Source organism: Penicillium rubens (genome assembly GCF_028828025.1).
Source record: "Penicillium rubens strain IBT 27055 chromosome Unknown utg000003l_segment0_segment0, whole genome shotgun sequence".
Taxonomy (NCBI): domain Eukaryota; kingdom Fungi; phylum Ascomycota; class Eurotiomycetes; order Eurotiales; family Aspergillaceae; genus Penicillium; species Penicillium rubens.
This window is the reverse complement of record NW_026890601.1, coordinates 4,269,408-4,288,189: the sequence shown is the minus strand read 5'-3', so window position 1 is coordinate 4,288,189 and position 18,782 is coordinate 4,269,408. Positions and strand designations below refer to the sequence as shown.

General features: G+C 48.5%; 8 protein-coding genes across 8 annotated transcripts; 4 read left to right on the top strand and 4 right to left on the bottom strand.

Annotated features, from left to right (window-relative positions):
• Nucleotides 1-662: 662 nt before the first annotated feature.
• Nucleotides 663-2,556, bottom strand: sti1 (Hsp90 cochaperone STI1; the record flags this gene model as incomplete). Its single annotated transcript, XM_002568258.1, has 4 exons — nt 663-815; nt 880-2,165; nt 2,236-2,429; nt 2,492-2,556. The coding sequence occupies 4 exons, from the start codon at nt 2,554-2,556 to the stop codon at nt 663-665; spliced, it is 1,698 nt and encodes a 565-aa protein (XP_002568304.1).
• Nucleotides 2,557-2,979: 423 nt separating this feature from the next.
• On the top strand, nt 2,980-4,093 carry N7525_007844 (RPC34 RNA polymerase subunit family protein; the record flags this gene model as incomplete). Its single annotated transcript, XM_002568257.1, has 2 exons — nt 2,980-3,224; nt 3,286-4,093. The coding sequence occupies 2 exons, from the start codon at nt 2,980-2,982 to the stop codon at nt 4,091-4,093; spliced, it is 1,053 nt and encodes a 350-aa protein (XP_002568303.1).
• Nucleotides 4,094-4,557: 464 nt separating this feature from the next.
• On the bottom strand, nt 4,558-5,808 carry N7525_007843 (putative PHD finger domain protein; the record flags this gene model as incomplete). The annotated part of the gene is made up of 1 exon (XM_002568256.1): nt 4,558-5,808. The coding sequence occupies one exon, from the start codon at nt 5,806-5,808 to the stop codon at nt 4,558-4,560; it is 1,251 nt and encodes a 416-aa protein (XP_002568302.1).
• A 1,756-nt stretch (nt 5,809-7,564) lies between these two features.
• N7525_007842 (uncharacterized protein) lies at nt 7,565-8,410 on the top strand (the record flags this gene model as incomplete). Its single annotated transcript, XM_061214222.1, has 1 exon — nt 7,565-8,410. The coding sequence occupies one exon, from the start codon at nt 7,565-7,567 to the stop codon at nt 8,408-8,410; it is 846 nt and encodes a 281-aa protein (XP_061068653.1).
• Nucleotides 8,411-8,479: 69 nt separating this feature from the next.
• N7525_007841 (uncharacterized protein) lies at nt 8,480-9,153 on the top strand (the record flags this gene model as incomplete). Its single annotated transcript, XM_002568255.2, has 2 exons — nt 8,480-8,671; nt 8,752-9,153. 2 exons carry the CDS (start codon nt 8,480-8,482, stop codon nt 9,151-9,153), a joined length of 594 nt encoding a protein of 197 aa, XP_002568301.2.
• Nucleotides 9,154-10,020: 867 nt separating this feature from the next.
• On the bottom strand, nt 10,021-11,637 carry N7525_007840 (uncharacterized protein; the record flags this gene model as incomplete). Its single annotated transcript, XM_002568254.1, has 1 exon — nt 10,021-11,637. One exon carries the CDS (start codon nt 11,635-11,637, stop codon nt 10,021-10,023), a length of 1,617 nt encoding a protein of 538 aa, XP_002568300.1.
• A 3,589-nt stretch (nt 11,638-15,226) lies between these two features.
• On the top strand, nt 15,227-16,374 carry N7525_007839 (uncharacterized protein; the record flags this gene model as incomplete). The annotated part of the gene is given in 3 exon segments (XM_061214221.1): nt 15,227-15,440; nt 15,457-16,005; nt 16,280-16,374. The coding sequence occupies 3 exon segments, from the start codon at nt 15,227-15,229 to the stop codon at nt 16,372-16,374; spliced, it is 858 nt and encodes a 285-aa protein (XP_061068652.1).
• Nucleotides 16,375-16,584: 210 nt separating this feature from the next.
• N7525_007838 (class I SAM-dependent methyltransferase) lies at nt 16,585-18,082 on the bottom strand (the record flags this gene model as incomplete). The annotated part of the gene is made up of 8 exons (XM_061214220.1): nt 16,585-16,691; nt 16,776-17,158; nt 17,220-17,396; nt 17,534-17,574; nt 17,628-17,700; nt 17,745-17,786; nt 17,921-17,977; nt 18,027-18,082. Coding segments are annotated over 8 exons (936 nt in total), but the record flags the coding sequence as incomplete, so codon positions are not given.
• Nucleotides 18,083-18,782: the final 700 nt, after the last annotated feature.

Below are 18,782 nucleotides of genomic sequence, written 5' to 3'. Positions count from 1 at the left end.
TCAGCTGCGTACTCCGTATGTTGTATATTGTATTCCATATTATGTACATATGTTGTGTCCTGTGCAACAATATAAAATAAAATCCAATTGAGTTCCCCAATGGTGATGTTATGATTGGTAGATAACGTTCGGTAAGATCTTCTCTTTTTTCTTTACTGGAACTCCCCACTCGCCCACTTTATGTGGCGTTTTTTTGTCTTTTTTGTTTTCTTCGAACTGCAAAGTTCTCAAAGTTCGCGGGTCCGAGCTGGGGCCGATGTTTTACAAGAATTGAATGTTAATGGCTTCCAAGGTTCTCCAAGGTTCCCTATATTCTGTATATACTGTACGGAGTACGGAGGACACACAAGTTAATTCCGGCTGAAATATATATTTTTACGAGAGCTCGGTTCATACAGTTGCAACATAAACAACTGCATCTCGCACATTGTATTTACCGGAATTGCAGCAAGGAGTCGAAGGCACAGTCTTGACAGACAACTACGGACTTACCTAGGTAGTTACTGCTGGCTTACTACTAAACACTGCTACTTCCTACATGATCACAATGAATATAAGGAGGATGGAATTTTAGCAATATAGAACTAAAAAAATATGCTGGCAAAGATATATCGTGTCAATTCGTATTCAAATCCCTCGAATGCTCTACAAACTCAAAGCATTTACCGCCCCATGCGGATAACACCAGCAGCCATCAGCTTCTGGATCTTCATCCGCACCTGCGAGTTCTTCATGTGCTCCTGCAGCGCAGCGGGATCACTCTTAGCCTGCTGCAGAATGCTCTGCATAACGGGGTCCTGAAGAACGGCCATGATCTAGAGAAGAAAAGTTAGTATACTTCAAGCTGAATGATCTGGTTCATAGCATATCTGATCTTACCTCGGGGTCATTTTGGATACGAGCCATGGTCTCCTCCTCAGTCTCACCAGCGCGAGCGCTGAACTGGGCCTCCAGACACTTCTGCTGCTGCTGCTCGATCTCACGGGCGTTCTTGCCGTCGTCGTGGTCGGCGGCCTCAGTGAAGGTATCCAGGGCACGGTTGTATTCCTTCATGGCAATCAGGGCAGCACCCTTGCGCATGTAGGCACGGATGAACTTGGGGTCGCGCTTGATGGCCTCGTCACAGTCCTGCACGGCACCGGGGAATGCCATCAGCTTGATCAGGGCTGCGGCACGGTTGGAGTAACCGCGGGGGTCTTCGGGGGCACGCTTGGTCATCTCAGTGAAGGCATCAACGGCACCGGGCCAGTCGCCTTCCTGGAACTTCTGCTGGCCGAGCTCGCGGGCCTTCTCAGCCTCGGCAGGGTCAATGTAGGCGTTCCTCTCGCTCGTGATCTTGGTCTTCTCGGCGTTGCGGAGCTTGGTCAGGGTATCAGGGGTGCGGTGCTCCATGAGCGACTTGTTGTAGAATTCGATGGCCTGGGCAAGGTCGCCAAGCTTCTCGTATGAAGAACCAATGCGGGTGTAGGCCTTGGCCATCAGCTTGAAGTCGGCGCGCAAGTCGCGGCCCTCCTCGATAGCATTCTGGCACGTCTCGATTGTGCCTTGGTAATCGCCCTTCTCGAACTTGGCAGCACCAATGTTGTTCAAGTAGGTGATATCCTTGAAGATTTCCCAAGCCTTGGTGTAGTGCTCAATGGCCTCATCGAGCTGCTTCTTCTTGTAGAAATCGTTACCGATCTTCTTCTCAGCATCGGCAGCCTCCTTGGCCTGCTTCTTGGCAATTGCCTCCTCGTCTTCAGGCTCGGGCTCCGGGGTGGGCTCCTTCTTGGGCTGCGAGGTGCTGGGCTTAGGAGCGGGGGTAGGGGGCTCCGCTCCCTCGCCACCAAAGTTCATATCAATACCGAGAAGCACACTCATGACCTGCAGGAAGCGCGGGTCGCGGATCTCTTCTCCGACACTGTTAGGGTTCTGTTGGATCTTCTGCAGCTTAGCCATGAACTCAGCATCTCCCAGTAGGGAGGCGGTCTTGGGATTGTTGGCCAGCTTCTGGAACAGAGCCGGGTCGTTGAACATCCCACCGAGACCTCCTGTTGGGTCTCCACTGACACCATCTGCGGTAGCCTCCGCGTTGATAGCGCGCTGAGTAGCCTCCAGACCGGACTTAGCCTGTGCGTTGCCAGGCTCAATCTTCAGGGCCTCCTCATAGGCATCGTGCGCCGCCACTGCCGTCAGTTAGCACTTTGTCCCAATGCAGTTTGTTCCGTCACTTTGTGCGCAACTAGGATAACATACAAAGATCTCCGAGACCGCGGTACGCGGCACCCTTGCGGGCATGGCCCTTGGACCAATCGGGCTTGATTTGGGTGGACTTCTCGGCATCTTCGAGGGCTTTTTGATATTCGTTCTGGGCGGAGTAGACAGCGGAGCGGTTGGAGTAGAGGATGTGGTTTTCGGGCTCGATGGCAATGGCCTGAGAGAATTTCTCACTAGTCCCTATCAGTCTCTGCTTCGACGGAGTCACAATGTTAAAAGGTGGGGTAGCGCATACACAGCAGTAGAATAGTCCTTAGCAGAAAAGGCCTTGTTGCCCTCTGCCTTCAAAGCGTCGGCCATTTTGGAATGATATGCGAAGTTGCTCAGAAAAAGGAGAAATGCAGATCAAAAACAAGAGCACAGGGAACTGGAAGTGCTGAGGTCATGAGCTCAATCGGCCGGAGCTTCTCGAAATTTCCGTTGCTATCTACCGCCTCAGGCAGCAACTAATTAAGCCTCAGGTTTCAGACACCTTAGGCATTAACGCTGACATTGAAGCTCCGCGGGGCTAAACCCTTTCCAGTCAAAGCCAGTCCCCGCCGAGAAAAAGTCGCCAAAAAAACACGATGTGTGATTCAAGCGTGACTCAAATTTGCCGACATCGACGCACCATGGTCCTCTAACTTACTCCCTGGCTCTAGCATCCTCCTTTGAACATGAAAAACCACGAGCCTCTTCGAATGAACCTTGATTTTGCCTGATATCTCCGTCGCATCTCCAACAATGGCCTCCGCGGGGTCCCAAGTGGCCGAGCTTGCCTCCAAGCTCTATGATGCATGCGTGAATGAATTTGACCCTGATCATCTGTTCTATCAGAACGACTTCCTCAATCTCAAAGTGATCCCAAAGAACGACGTCGCGCTGCTGCTAGAATGCACCCAGAGCCTCGTCAATCAAAATCTCTTCCGACTTCTACAAAAAGATGGAAAGCTCACGTGGAAGCTGATTGACCGCGAGGATGCCGAGAAGTAGGAATTGAACGCATCGCTCTGTTGATAATGCAGATAACTAACCCCTCCTCCCTTCCAGGCTCCGGAACCTCACCCCGGACGAGGCTATGGTCTACAATGTCATCCACTCCACAGAACGAACAGGCATTTGGGTGCGGCACATCGGAAACCGCACGAACCTGCACAAGTCGATCCTTGACCGATGCCTGAAATCCCTCGAAGGGAAGAACTACATCAAATCCCTCCACAATGTCAAATACCCCAGCCGCAAGATGTACATGCTGGCCGGGCTTGCTCCGAGCGAAGAAGTAACCGGAGGAGCCTGGTTCACAGACGGCGTACTAGATGCCAACTTCATCAACAGCGTCGCAGGCTACATCGAGTACACCGTGAGCCGGAAGAGCTGGTACGAAGTTCCGGCCTCAGACCGCAAGAAGCGCATCAAAACCGCCTCCGGCAAAGCGGAGGTCAGGTCCGACGAGAAAACCTACCTCCCCTACCCCCACGGCTACACGGGATACCCGACCGTGGCGCAGATCACCTCTGCCGTCAACGACAGCGGCATCACGCCGGTCCGTCTCGGCGAAGAGAGCATCGTGCAACTCCTCGAAATGCTCTGCTACGACAACAAGCTCGTCGCATTAGGCAACGGTGAGTGGTACAGATCTCTCAAGAACCCCGAAGCCGTCAAAGCGAACCAGTCCCGCAAGGCGCCCATCGAGGGCGACGATCTCTCCGTTGCGAACAAGCACCTCGTGAAGAACGGCATGACGGAAGCCCCCTGCGGCCAGTGCCCAGTGTTCAAGCTTTGCGCTCCAGGCGGCGCAGTGAGCCCCGAGACCTGCGAGTACTTCGATCCCTGGCTGAACAATGGGCTTGGGTTCTGAGTGGATTGGCGAGCAATGGCTGTTCCACGAATATCTGATTTCTGACTTTCGGCGTACTGTGTGCGCCCGTGTGCCAACATGTTTGCATGGAAGAAACAAAAAAAGGGGATATGTGCATAGCGATGGCGTTTTCGACTTGATTTGGTTAGGCTCCGGCTCACAGGCGACCCTGGGAATATTGGGCGCTGAATGGGCACGGCTTGGACATACGCTTGGCTGTAGCTGGGAATGGATACATGGGGGGAATCTCTGCTTTGTGTTCTCCCTTGGGGATTAGCATCAGTTTTTGTCTAGAATAGGCAGAATATGAAATTTATTCCGTTTACAGATTCGAAATTATGCAGTGTAACTAGTAACAAGTAGATACTTTTGTCCAGTCCAGACCAACACCGTAAAAGCCTCTCAAACGCCGTGGGTATATCAATCGTCATACAGATCATAGGAAAAAAGAAGAAAATAGAGAATCACTTGCCCAGAGTGCGTCTGCACTCATCACAGTACCAAGTCCCAACTGGCTCGCGTGTCAAGCCAACACACTTCCAGTGGAACCACTCATAGGGACACTCATCATTGTCGCAAGCCACCATATCCCCATGGCTAACAGTGCGACAGGTACAATAGACCTTCGAATCCTCATTGCCCTCATCCTCATCTTCATCGTCGACATCATCTTCAGCAACACCATCACTCTTGTCCGAGTCTGATGTATCAGCACTACTGAGCATGGAGTCATCATCCTCATCGCCTTCTCCATTGGGAGATTTCTTCGAGATCTTGATGCGACCACTAGCACTGGAAGAGCGCTTGATCGGCTTCCCGCTGGCAGTTTTCAGCTTCTTGACTTGCTGGTGTGGCGCGACCTTCTTGGTCAGTGCCTTCTTGGTGCCGATGCTAGAACGGGGGCCGGCACTGCCTGCACGACTGCCTGCCGGTGTACCGGGCTTCGGTGTGCCAGGGCCCATAGAGGACTGGCGCAGGTTTGAAGAAGCCGCAGGGAGGGTGTTGAGGGATGGGTTTAAGCGGCGACGCTTGCTGTCCACTGCCCCAGCGGAGGATTCGCGTTGGCGTTGCTGGAGGTGTACGACGGCCGCGGCGGCCGGAGTAGCAGGTGCGGAGCTGCGTGCCGCAACTTGTCCGAGCTGGGCTGCAGAGCCAGTGGGGCGGGGAGTGGTGGACTGGTTCAAGCGCTGTGCAGCGGCCAGAATGGGATTCGGGTTTCCGGAAGTCGGGTTGAGGGGAGTTGAGTAGGCTGGGGAGTCGGAGGGCGTGGAGTCAGGGAGGAAGATCTTAGGCGGGTTGCGGTATTTGTTTTTCGAGTCGAATAGGGAAGGGAGAGGGGGGTCGTTGGAGAGGAGACCTTCGTTGACTAGGTCGCGGATGCGGACGTCGAGTCTTTTGATCTGGCGATCAAGGAGGACGCATGCCTTCTCGCTGAGCTGGATCTTGTCGTTCTGCAGCTCATGGGATTTATCCATGTTCTGTAGGATAGTCTTGCTATATGGTTCTTCCTTCGGGTTCGGTGTTAAACTGCCGTTCAGCTTGATGAATTTCTGGATGCTGCTGTCACGAGAGTTGATTGTAGCGCGGCACTCCTGCATAACCTTGTCCTTGGCTTGGATTTCCTCCATAAGGTGGTTGATCTCAGCCGGAAGATTTGCCACATCGTGGACGAACTGGTCCAGGACAGTTGCGCAGTCCTCCGCACCATGTGCCATTTTGGATTCGGTCGCAGGGCACTATCGGGATACTGCCAGAGTGATGTGCAGCTCAACCGGATTCAATGTAGGCGCTTGCTCAGATTCTGGTCTTACTGTCTCAAATTTTATTGACCAGATGAACGCCTGGCCTTTGCTCGCGTCGATATTCCGACTCCTAACATGGGGGACAAATTGGTTGAAGTCGAAGGTATGCTGACTCATTGATGACTCATCTTCGGATCGGCGCCATGAACATCCGAAGTATGGACGTCTCCTCTACCTTAAAATATTCAACATTTATTTGAACCCCTACTACAAGAATCCATGGATAGTCGCAGCTTGTGCCGCCTTGTCATTGCTATGGTCCTGTTACTACATTTTGAGTAGTGATTTTTATTCTCTCAATAGTGTCTTTCTTCGTTATCTTCCCCCCTTCTGAGTTTTATAGCTAGACGGTAGTAACAGGCGAAAACAAGTAAGTGTAACCCGTAGAAGACAACTTTTCTGTCTATAACTTTCGATACTTTAGAAGAGGAATTATATTTTAGGAAGCATATGATCAACTGTATATCAAGCGTTGGTGGGTGCTTTGTAGGGATATACACACCTGTAACCGTTGTTTTATAAGACTATTTGTGAGAACGTCGTGCTAATACGCGAGGGTATTATGCCTAGATATACTATAATAGTCATTTGGTCCCTACGTTTCCTTTCTAGTTACTGATTTTACTTACTCTCAATCCTCGCCGAACAACACCATAACCTCTTCTCCCAATAGCGATAGTATTGAAATTAGGTTGCATAGGGCAAAACTAGAACTCGCTACCGAGCCAATACTCCAAGAAAAGGAGAGTAATAACAGGAGTACCAGCAACAAGCCAGAGATTAAGATTACCGAGTCTGAATCTGAGTGGAAATCCTGTAAGAGTTACTTCAGTACTGCTGGTGGCCTGAGACGGAGCAAGAATAGTCGGCCGTATAATGTAATAGACTATTAAGGGGAAGATAATAATTATATAATTAGATATCTCAAAAGCCTACCTAGGGGGACTACTAAAAGGCCTCTAAAAAGACCCCAAAATATTATCGGAGTAGACTACCTAAGAAGACCACTAAGAAGCCTGCGGCCGTATAGGCGACTATCCATATTATAGAAATTGATTCCTGGTCTTAATTGGTAGACTTTTCGAGTCTCCTTGGGTACTCTTGTCAGATGTATGGTTATATAGCTATTTTCTCCCTCTTCTCAGTGTGTTGGGGAGACACCAGAAAAGGAAAAAAGAAGGCTTAATTTGCAAAATGAATTTCTCCATGTATATAGATGTAAGCTTTAATATCTCAACTTCTACAATGTCTCCTTTAGAGGCAACTTTACACTCAGAAAGTTCTAACATAGGGTTCATGATAACAAGTCAGACCATCAACTCTCAACTATCATTGACTATCGACTCACTTTTAACACCGAACTGACTTTGTCTTTCCCAAAGCCCTTTGCCTTCTCTGGCGACATTTTACCCGTTCTGCTATCATGTTTTTCAGTCTGGACACCTCACAACCTCTTCGAGTCTCCCTCACCTCGTAAGGAATTGAGCTCTCTCGCGCTCGCGACTTACGAGACCTCTCTCTTGCAACTATTTAATCTCCCTCTCTCTCTTGCAACTACTTAATCTCTCTCTCTCTCTTGCAACCATTTGAGCTTTTTCACACTTGCAACTACTTACGATCTTCCTCATCTGGTCACCCTCCCAGTCAAATTTTACCTTCGCATTCCACCATGCCATACCCTAAGCCGTCAAAGAAAGGCCATCGTGATGACAAGACAAAGAGCCCCAGGTCAACCGAGCCCCCGAGATCCCCGGAGCCTAATCCTAAGCCGTCAAAGAAAGGCCATCGAGATGACAAGACAAAGAGCCCAAGGTCAACCGAGCCCCCGAAATCCCCGGAGCCTAATCCTACCGCCAAGTACTTGCCGGTACCGAGGGATCATCCCATCTGCCCACAATGGCCATCCCTGCTACGTGAGATTGTCCGAAAGATTGACCACGATGGAGTATGCATTATCACATGTGTTCTACAGAAGAAAGATCGCGACACGGGTCTTACCACCACCATACTCGTGGTCTGTAATTCTCCAAAACCCCCGAGCCATAGATACACCTCGATTGCCAAGATCCGAAAACTCCTCGACGAAAATAGCCTGTCAAGGGTGTCGGTCGAGTTCGTGCCTGGGGACTTCACTCGAGGAGCGTCAGGTATCCATGAGGAGCAGCTTGACCGACGTGTTCTACACCAACCTTCCATGATTAGCCAAAGTCTCGCACCCAGAGGCATGTACGGCTCGGGAACGCTCGGTGGTTTTGTAGAGATCAAGCTACCGGGTCAATCCACCTACAAAACCTTGGCCCTTACCTGTTTTCACTGTGTCAATCCCAGTGAGAAGGATCTAGATACCGACCTCGTAGAGAGGGTGCGGTGTTGGCGCGAAAATGGGATCAGACCGGATGAGCATTTCAGAAGAGAACTCCGAATGGAACACCCGAGTTCGATGGCATTGGATGACAGAATTTCTTCCCTCAGAGGCGACATCGAAGTCATAGAGACAAGTGATCAATATCGCTAATTCCGTGAATTGGAGGGGGAGGACATAGAATCCCTATTAGGTCGGACTGCTGCGCGAAGGTACACCGGAATGAAGGATACGCTTTCCGATCTCAATGACTTTCTTGATGACATCGAGGCTTTCAAAAACGACAACCGTGCGGCTTTCGGACACGTGTACGCGGCGTCAGGGTTTCGAACAACGCCCAAGGTCTCCGGAATTACAATGAACCTCGATTGGGCACTTATTGAAGTCCCAGACAATCGGATAGGGCAAAATGTGGTAAGATTTTTCTTCTCTTCTTCGGCGTCCTTTTTCACGTGGTTTTGTCTAATATACATGCTAACATTATCTCTTCTCAGACACCAGATGGCCATGATCTAAAGGGAGCCCCAGTCCCTGAAGATACCGAGGGGATGCAAGTCTTTATTCACGGTCAACGGTCAGGCTACCGGAAGGGGATAAAACATCCCCTCGAGTCAGCAACTCTCACGCATGCGATCATTGACGGGAAAAGTATTGAGCGAGTAACATATGAGCATACAATCCACCCGGCACATACCCCTGTTTTTTCCCACGAGGGGGATTCCGGGTCCCTGGTGTTCACTGCCTCCCATGTGGTCATTGGCATGTTGTTCGCCGGTGGTCTTAAGTACTCGTTCTCCTATTTCACGCCCATCGAAGTCCTCTTCGAAGACATTAAGGAAGTTACCAAAGCCACCGATGTTCGGCTAAAGATGAATCATTCGTCATTTTCTTCTTAGGACATCGATGTCTCTCTTCCATTCATTTTCGTCATTTGCTTAGCATCTGCCTCCGCCCTTTTTCTATTTGTTCTCTGGTTTTTCTCTGGTTTTGCTCCGGTTTTTCTTTGGTTTTCTTTGCTTTTTCTTTGCTTTTTGATTTCTTCTGCATTTCAAGTTCGGTGGTCCTAATCTACCCTGATCAATATTCAATCAGGTCGTTGTATCAAATGTATCAAATAAATGAACCACGGCCGGCAGTATGCCATATCGTGTTTGGCCAACATACTATAAAACTACGTAGAGTATGTGTATTTTATTGACTATAGAAATTGATAGGACGTAATAGTGTAGAAATTCAGGTATTGAACTGACTGACACTGTAGAAGTTGATATTGTAGGAATCAAGCATATGCATACAAAAGTTCCCTTTCACAGATTAAGCCTTTTTCTTGCTATTTCCTACTATCTATCTATCGTATTATATCTATTTAATTAGCCATCTAAAAAGATCAGTAAAAGGACCACTAAAAAAGACTATCGCAGAAGGCTACATAAGAAGACCACTAACACTGCGGCCGTCTAAGCGGTCGACCATTCTTGTTATAGGAATTGAGATATTGTATGGTTAATCACTAGATTTATAAGAAGGACGTAATAGTAAGATAGTGGTGTTGGAGGCCATTCTCCGTATCTTTGCATTGAGCAATGAAGGGTTTGTATTAGCAATAGGTTATCCATAAGCTTGTAGTATTGCAAGGAAGGCATTCTCTTTAATCGCAAAGCAATTGTGAGTCACATAGTGCGAGTGTTTATTCCCTGGTACTGGCCCCCGGCCCGCGACTTGCTTGTCCCGATCATGTACTCCCGAAGCCATTGTCGGCTATTTTAACCCCTCCAGTTTTTGCCCTTCATGATGGTGACCCCGACCATAGGGAGGTTCATGTCATCCAGAATCTTCACAATCCCATCCCTTGTATCGCGCCAGTCTCGAGAGCTATCATAGTTTACCTTCATACCCACAGTAAGCGGCAGGTTCTCCCTGCTGTCAGCCGTTCCCTCGCGGTGTACGCCAAGCCCGATCATTCCCGTAACATCAAGTTCAGCTTGTATCCTCTGAAGTAGGTCTATGTAGACTGGATAAACGCGATCAGTCCTTTTCATTATCCCCACGTAAGTTGGCTTGATCTCGAGTTCGGATATTTCAACATTGACATGCCCAAGGCCGAGATTGGATAAGTGACTCCAAACTTGGCGACATGCCTGGAGCCAAGAGTCATCGAAGGTGTCACGAGTTGCAGAGATAAGAAAAGTTGGCAGATAGTCAAACCGATTGAAAAGTTCGTACTCGCATTTTCTGATCCTCATCGAGAATGGGTCGATTCCGTGTTCAGCGAGAATTGACGCTATCTGTTTAACGAGTCTAAAATTCTCGACAATGTCATGGAGGGGATCATCAAGACTCAATCTGAGTTCTTGAACTGGCAAAGGGAAAAGATATGGCCCTCCGGCCCGTCTGGCCTCGTTGATAAAGCCGTCCGGTTCAACGTGCCACCTGCCAGTGTCATCATTTCTGTCACAGCTGGTCCGAATGCGACAGCCATTTTGAACGGGAGAAGCATATGCACAGATAGATTGAGAGCCTTGAGGGATTCTCAGTTCATGTTCTTCAATGTCGAGGGGGACTTGGAATGAGGTAGTTGAGCTAGCAGGCGAGATGGAGCGCGGACCGGCTGGGGAGAATGTGTCGCAGCAATCCTGAAAGGACGAGTCAGAGCCATCGTCATTGCCAGAATCGGAGGCGTTGCTCTTGTTATCATCAGGTTTCCCTTGAATGCAACCACCAGATACAGCGCCGGACTCTTCGGAGCCGGAGTTATTGGGAAAGACCGTGTCAGCGTCATCCTTCGAAGCAGTCTTCCCCAAGATAACGGTTTCGGCGTCTGAATTGGACTGTGAAGATGCGTCCCAGGCGGTGCTTCCTTGAGTATTTGAGTCTTCCGTAGGGTCATCGGCAGAGTTCATGTCACAGTCATTCGTGGCAGCAGGGTCCCACAAAATAACGGTTTCAACGTCGGAATCAGACTGAGAAGACGTGTCCCAGGCCGCGCTTAGTTGAGTATTTTGGTTTTCCTTGGAGGTATCGTCGAACAAATCGCTTGTCTTCAAGACGCTGCTATCTGGAAACGCCGTTTGAAGACTGTTTGGGGATGAGCTATTAGGCGAGGACGTGTTGGAGCCATCTGAGGAGAAGATGTCAGCTCCGTCCTCAGATGAGGAGTCGGGGCTGTCAGGTGATGAACATTCAGACTCGATAGCGGGGCGATTGTCAGGGACCTCAAGAGATGATGAGTCGGACTTGGCCTTGGGTTCAACATCCACAGTGACCGGGGCGAGAGAATCAGACATGTCGCCAAGTTGAAGCTTGTAATTTTCCTGGAGAGGTCCGTTGCACATAGCGATAGTCGGAGACTCAGATCTGGGCTCAGTGGATGTCTCGGGCATGGCGATGGTTTGGAGGTTTGGAGGTATCAGTGAACAATAACGTGCAGGCCAACAAGTGGAGATTCACGACGTGATGATGCTTATCAGTCTGTCTTGGCAGAATATGAGATGAAGAAGAATCAAATTTGATGGGGAGAGTTGGAAACGGATAAACAGACAGATCGGTGATGGTTGATGAGAAAGTCTGGGGACCTGGAGTGGAGCCGTCATGTGCGGCTCAACGGTCTTAGCAAACTTTAAAAGCCCCACTAAACTGGAAGTGAGAGGAGGGCGTCAAGAAAAATGAACAATGAGGCACTAATTTAGGCAGTAGAATCAATTACATTTGATAGATCTTATTTATTCGATAAAATCTGCATGGTTCTATGGAGCTGCTATGTTCGTATACCTCTGAAAATCGTTATTTTTCTGCAGAGTCCAAATGACAAAATAAGCCAGATTCTTCTTCAGAAGGCCAAACTTGCTGTACAACAGGTTGATAATTGTTAAGTACATTATATCAGCAGCTTCCCATTGGTATGGCCGAAATTGACCTCTCGTTGTATGTATCTTTTTAGAGGCCTACCTCCTTTGTCCCTAGTTCAAGGCTCATGCTGCTAGTAGTAGGCACGAAGCCGCGTAGTCCTAGTCTACTAAGAAACAATAAGTATTGTATACTAATAAGTGTTTTAGTAACTCTGGAGCGTTATCTACGAGGCCCAAAATAGATATAATCAAGCCCGTTGCAATTACTTCGCCTAGGTATTCTGAATCGGCTCACGATATATACGTGCATGTGCTGAGTATTTAGTATCAGTTCTCTATTTCAATATAAAGGACCCAAGGAAGTGTGTTGGTTAGTTATCGAATGAATTTCACCATTAGTAATCGTGAAAGGATTACAACCTTGATGGCCAATGGAGGTAGGTGAGGAAAATGTTGAGGCTGCTGCATAGCATAACCAAATCCAACAGTAACACAATGACCCTTTCAGTATAGTATTAGGAGATTGCCACCCGAAGATTGGACGAACTCTTATATGACTTCATGACCGTTTATTTCCTGCAGTGATATCCAGGAAGTGACCCCACCGAACCGCCAACATAGCCCATTGGAGGGTCACAGCCGCCTGCTGCAGAGGTGAATAGAAAAAAATGACCTGTTGCTCATATGAGAGCGTTTTATTCAATATATCCCATGGAAGGGTTATAGACTTCCTACCATCTCTTCACTGACAGAAGGTACCAGCAACACCGCAATAAGGATCCGCTCTATAGGATTGTAAATAAGTCCGTTGATATAGTAATGCCAACTCACAATGGATAGTATCCACTTGAGGGAGGAGCATGGTTGTTCAACTCGATGGCTGGGGCTGCTAGCACCATGGCTTCATTCACAAGAGCAAGGAAGAACACAGCGGCCTTCATTTTGTATAGAAGATATTGCCAATCTGTTTACAAAACAATTGCTTGGGCAGAAGAATGGTTAGGGGCTTCTGGCTTAGGCTCGCTTATATCTTTTGACACAGGAATATTTCAGCAGGTGTAGAGTCAACACCGCAATCCACCTGATGAAGCTTGATCCACAAGATTTTGTCTTCCTCCGTCTATTCGTATAGCTCAGGGAATTGCTCTCCTTTGGTTAGAATGAGAACAGGAGTCGCTAATACCTAAATATGTAGCACCATCCTGTCTGCTTTTTCTTCAGGATGTAGTCATGTCTGTATAATACCACAGAACAACCTATTGCTGAGACCGGCACCCTTCAGGTAGACATGAGTAGGCAAAATTTGTCCCTTGGAGATTTTCTACAGAAACTGCAGGTGGTCAAGCCGGGAGATCTGGGACTGCTCTTCATGAACAACCACGGGGTTCCATTAGCGTACTGAAGAGGATAGATTTATAGCTGTGCATTGCGGAGATTAGATAGCTTCAGGCTTCCAAAAGACATGTTTTCTCGCAAAATGTTTACGGCTAAGAACCCCTCTGTCATACATAGATGAACTTCCACACTCTGGAAGGCATAATCATACCCAATCCGCATCTAATTCGGAGTTTCCTTAGGCCGAAAAACGCTACCACACATAAGCCGAAGATCCGCATTTGGGACCATGAGTTTAATGAAACTCCATTTTCTTTAGAATAAGCATGCGCGCTTTGAATCAAGCCAAGTACTCAAAATAAACCAGGTTATTTCAGCATCTGGTATACACACTTGGTTAGAGGGACACTTATTGCTCTAAAGCCATAGTCTATTAGGCCAATTTGTGATCCTACCTATTTTTAAATCTTTCACGCGGAGCTTTTACATATGTAGACATGGGCTCTTTTTGTATCCAACAAGTTTGACTAAATTTCCCTTGGAATTTGACCCATGAACTATCCTTGTTGTTAGTATCATGCCCATCATTGTGGAAGCTGCTTAGTTTCGGTATTGATTTTCCTTCTATTGACCTTTACTTCCGTTCGATAAAGTACATGGTACTGGCATTCCAGCTTGACTATGCACCTAGGCAGGAAATTGTTGTTTGGCAACAAACAAAGGCTTTAACACCTAAGACACTACCCCTCCTATATTTAGCATTGTTTTATTTCCAGCTCTTTCACTTCACCACTCATCTCTGCACTTCTTGCTTCCTTTCACCACTCCTTTGTGGATAGGTATGTACACTGTCTGCTCTTCGTCTTCGACTTCTCAGGAGGCTATCAGACAGCTTCTTCTCAGCTTTTATCATCGATGATGTTCTAGGCATCAACTACCATCGCTGCCGTTGTGATCCCACATGTGTTGGCAGACATGGTTGTGGAGACACCTATATATATTTACCACAGCAGTTAAACTGAGTTCAGAACTCACTTTAGCTATGGCCTTTTGGCCTATGGGTAAAAGCTCGGAGTACTGCCCGGCTTTGGATCTCGCCCGGTCAGGATATGCAAGCAATACCATATCCCGCAGCATACAGCTAATTTTACTTCCAGGTCCTAGCTCTTCGATGATAGCTCGATGAAATGTACCACTATATCGTCTGAACTGGGAGCTGTTCTGTATTCTTGATACTTGGGTAAGGGACAGTATGTTATGTGACTACGCTCATCCTTCTGCTTTTCCTTAATTTTCATTCTTATCTTACTCAACGACCAACGCAGGTATTGCCGGTCAAGACAGATATCCGAATCGACCAAGCAAGTTTTCCTACTCAACGCCAATGCAGAGAAAGTGGGGTGTACCGAACCCTCGAGGACCACCTGGGCACTCGCTTGTTTGGGGAGGGCAACCACAAAACGATCAGCCAAAGGCCCCAGCGCCTGGCACTACCACACCTTCCCGCAAAAGCGAGCGACTTTGAAGAATATGGGCAAAGAACCCCCATCAACGCGACTACAGGTCACAGTGCTCAAACACGAGGCAAAAGCCACAGAGCCCCATGTCAATTTCTGTGACATTCTACCTCCAAGAGCGCCCAGGAGAGACGCAGCCTATTCATAATGGTGTAGTGACTCATGGTAGTTAAAGGTGGACAGGCCATGGCAACCAGAGAAAGATCTGCGTCCTGGCCTCGTCACGAGGGTTCAGCAGTGGCGCGGAAATGGCGTCAAACCGGATGATGACAATGTTTACAAGGCCAATTGGGCCGACGCACGGGACAGACCTTCCTGAGAAAGGGTTGGATCCTGAGTTCTTCGTCAGGGTGCGTGCGTGGCGGGACGAAGGCATTACACCAGAGGATAATCTGCGGACGCGCCTTCAAGTCGAACACCCCAGCCCAAACGCAATCAAAGTCAAGATTGCGTCCGTGCAAGAGTATCTGGAAGGCTTGTCCGGGGGTATACGACTTGATAGGCAAGGAACTTGATCGTCGAGCCTTACAGGTGCCATGCATGCTTGGCGAAAGCCTAGCCCTCAAAAGTGCCTACAATTCGGGAACCTTGGGTGGGCTTCTCGAGTTGAAGATGCCCGGGAAGGCCGACTATATAACTGTGGGTTTAACATGCTTCCACTGTGTAAGCCCTAGTGAGAAAGTGTTGGACCCTGATTTCCTCGCTAGGGTGCGTGTGTGGCGGAAGGAGGGCATTGTACCAGCGGATAACCTGCGGACGCGCCTCCAAGTTAAACATCCTAGCCCTAACGCGATCAAATCCAAGATTGCGTCCGTGGAAGACGAGATTTGCGGCATTGAGCACAATGAGGAGTATGCCCGCCTCTGCGACTTGGTGAATGAAGGTCTACAGGGGCAACTAGGCCGACGAGCAGAAGAGACCTTCCTTGGTATAACCAAGAACCTCTCGGAGCTAAGGAGCTTTCTCCGAGAAATGGAGAAGTTCCGAGGGAATTTCGGCTCTGCTTTTGCTGCCTCTGGATTCAGGACCACCGAGGACGAGGACGGGAACAGTTCAGACCTTACGAACCGATTGTCCGCCTTATTTGATGCTTCGCGAAATGAAGAGCTGATATCTGAAATGCAAATCCTTATACTCATACATCAGAAATTGTTTCGGGACCTTGGTCTAGCGAAGCTTACAGGTCTCCTTTGGAGAATTGCCTATTTAGGCTTCGTGGATGGCTTCAGATATGCGGCTTGTCGCCAAAGGTCTGTAAGGGGTGGTAGGCGGTCTCTCTATTTGTAGAGATTTCTGAAAGTCTAAAAGTTTGAATTGGGCCCTAGTTGAGACTCCCCATGGCCCATATCAGTACGATTGTTGTGAAAAGTACCCATCAATCCTCCTTCGACATCGTGTCTCTACTCGAATTATCCGATGAGCGAGTGACTGACATATTGTACAAACTGAATGACACTCTCAAATTCTGGTTCGGTTTGGTTCATCCACTTTGGTTACTTCTGCACCACAGTTTCATGAGAGGACATGACTAGGGCATGAGTGAATTCTCGGATGGGATTGTGCCCACTTAGTGTTTTGTATCCTTCCAAATTATTAACCCAGGTAAACAAGTACCTAGGTATAGCCAAGACTATACCCCCGAGTCCTTAACAATCTCCCTCTTCATCTTGCCCTCCACTTCCTCTTGCGTAGGCTTCCTACCCCAAACCCGCCTCCTGTAAAACATCAGCCATCCCACTCCATCAAATAATCAAAGAAAAGAAGAAGAAAAAAAAAGAATAAAGGGAAAAGGGAAACTCACGCATACTGCCATATATGAACATGCGGATCCTGCAACTCCTTCGCCAACAAAACCAACACCTCCTCCTTCGTCCACGGCCTGGGAACGATACAAGCCCCAGCCCTCCATCCCCGCAGTCCACTGATGGTAATGCAACCTCCCCGCTTCTTTCAGCGTAGGGTCTCGCGCCCACGGCCCAACAGGCCATCTATACGTCTTCTCCTGGGTATCGACAAACCCGGCCTTTTCCATCGCGGCGCGCATCGTATCCGGCGTATCGAGAGGATGATTCCAGTTCTGTCCGGCGCGGAACACGGCTTCCGTAAACTGGACCATACTTGAGTCTGTCGACACGCTGGAATCTGAGCAGTGGATTCGTGGATCGCCTTCTATTTGTTCTATCCAGCCGCCTGGGCTTAGGTTCCTGGTACTTTATGTTATTTTGGTTTAGGAGGAGGGTGGGGGGGGGGGGTCGAAAGGCTCACTTATAACACTGCGTAAATAGACTGTCCCATTCTACGGGCGTGAAGGCGCCTATTAGCTGGCGCATGTGGATTAGGTCGAAGGGATGGCGCCAAGTCCATTCCTGGAGGATGTCGTCGACTTCCATGATGCAGTTTGGGGGGAGCCAGTTTACTGGTTGGGGGAAGAGGTCTACGCCTCTAACGGTTGCTCGATTGGTTAGTTCAATGTTCGGGGTATGCCTCTGTAGATATATGTACTTACCATTTGGGAACATGTCGGATACATCGCTGTATTTTGTCAGTTGGTGCTGGCTTAAGAAGGAGTTTGCTCTTACTTGGCCCAAGTGCCTCGGCCTGTGCCAATGTCCAGGATTTGCTTTTATTTTGTTAGCGGAGACTTTCATATCTATTTAACTTTTGGGCGTATACCTTAGGGTCTTTTACTGGTGCATGGAAGAGTGGGTTGTCGGTATTAGCGTCCAGAAGTACGCAGAGTAGATGACTGGCCGAGTTAGCTTGCATATTGTTGGTGGTAGCCAAACGCACCCTGCTTCTAAGCTCTCAAACTGCTGCTCGTCAGATGGACACCTGGATGAATATTAGAAGGGGTATGATTGAGTTTATGGGGGGTTACGTACCAAGATGCACCCTCCCTCACAGTCTGATACCTGATGTCTTGTCAATATCTGATCCGGCCTGGGAAGAATTTAACATATGCATACCGTCTTCCATTCTCAAACACTCCCCTGTAGATGGATGATGATAGAGAAGTTGTTTCACTAAAGACCAGGTTAGAATGATTGATAGGAGCCCGGTGGATATACCCACGAGGCAAAGTCACTATCTACATAGTCGTCGCGTCCAAGGTCATAGTAAGCCGGGTCCTATAACTGATATTAGATGGCCATCAATTGGATCATAGGACTTCCCTTCCAATCTCGATTGATTTTTCCATGCCTAGAAGAAGTACACGGGAAAGAAAAGAACAATTGCAATTTCAATTTCAAGAGAAAACAGGAAACCCATTATTTAACACGGTAGGCTAGACAAAAGAACCCGTCGGGATCAGAATGTCAGGGATCAAGACGCATACATGACTCTTTCCAGCTTTAGTGCTTCGACTACTCATGGACAGACCAACGACCTTACGATTGCCCCATTGTCCTTATGTATTTTTACCCACCTTGTTGTGGGAAGGAGTTAGCCAATCAGGGGCAATAAGGAATCCATCGGTCGCAAGTCCTAGATTGAAGTGACTCTTTTTTCCGCCTCTCTTTGTTCTTCGAAAAGGGGAATGGTAAGAAGATAAAGGCAGACCAAACCATCTGGGCAGTGCCGTGTCGAGTCGGAAAGGTGGAAAGGGAAAGTCGGCATTTCACCACATGGCACGATACCTCACCCTTGTCCCTATCCTTGTTCATATCCTGTCAGCATCCCTGTCAGCTTGCCTCTGATTGACTAGGTCTTATGCACCTCATCCCGCTTCCTGGTCTCGGCGCATTTTCAATTAGGAAGGCCGGGTGACGTCTCTCGGAATATTCCAATATCGGGGAGTACGGAGTACGCAGTACATGAGTACATGAA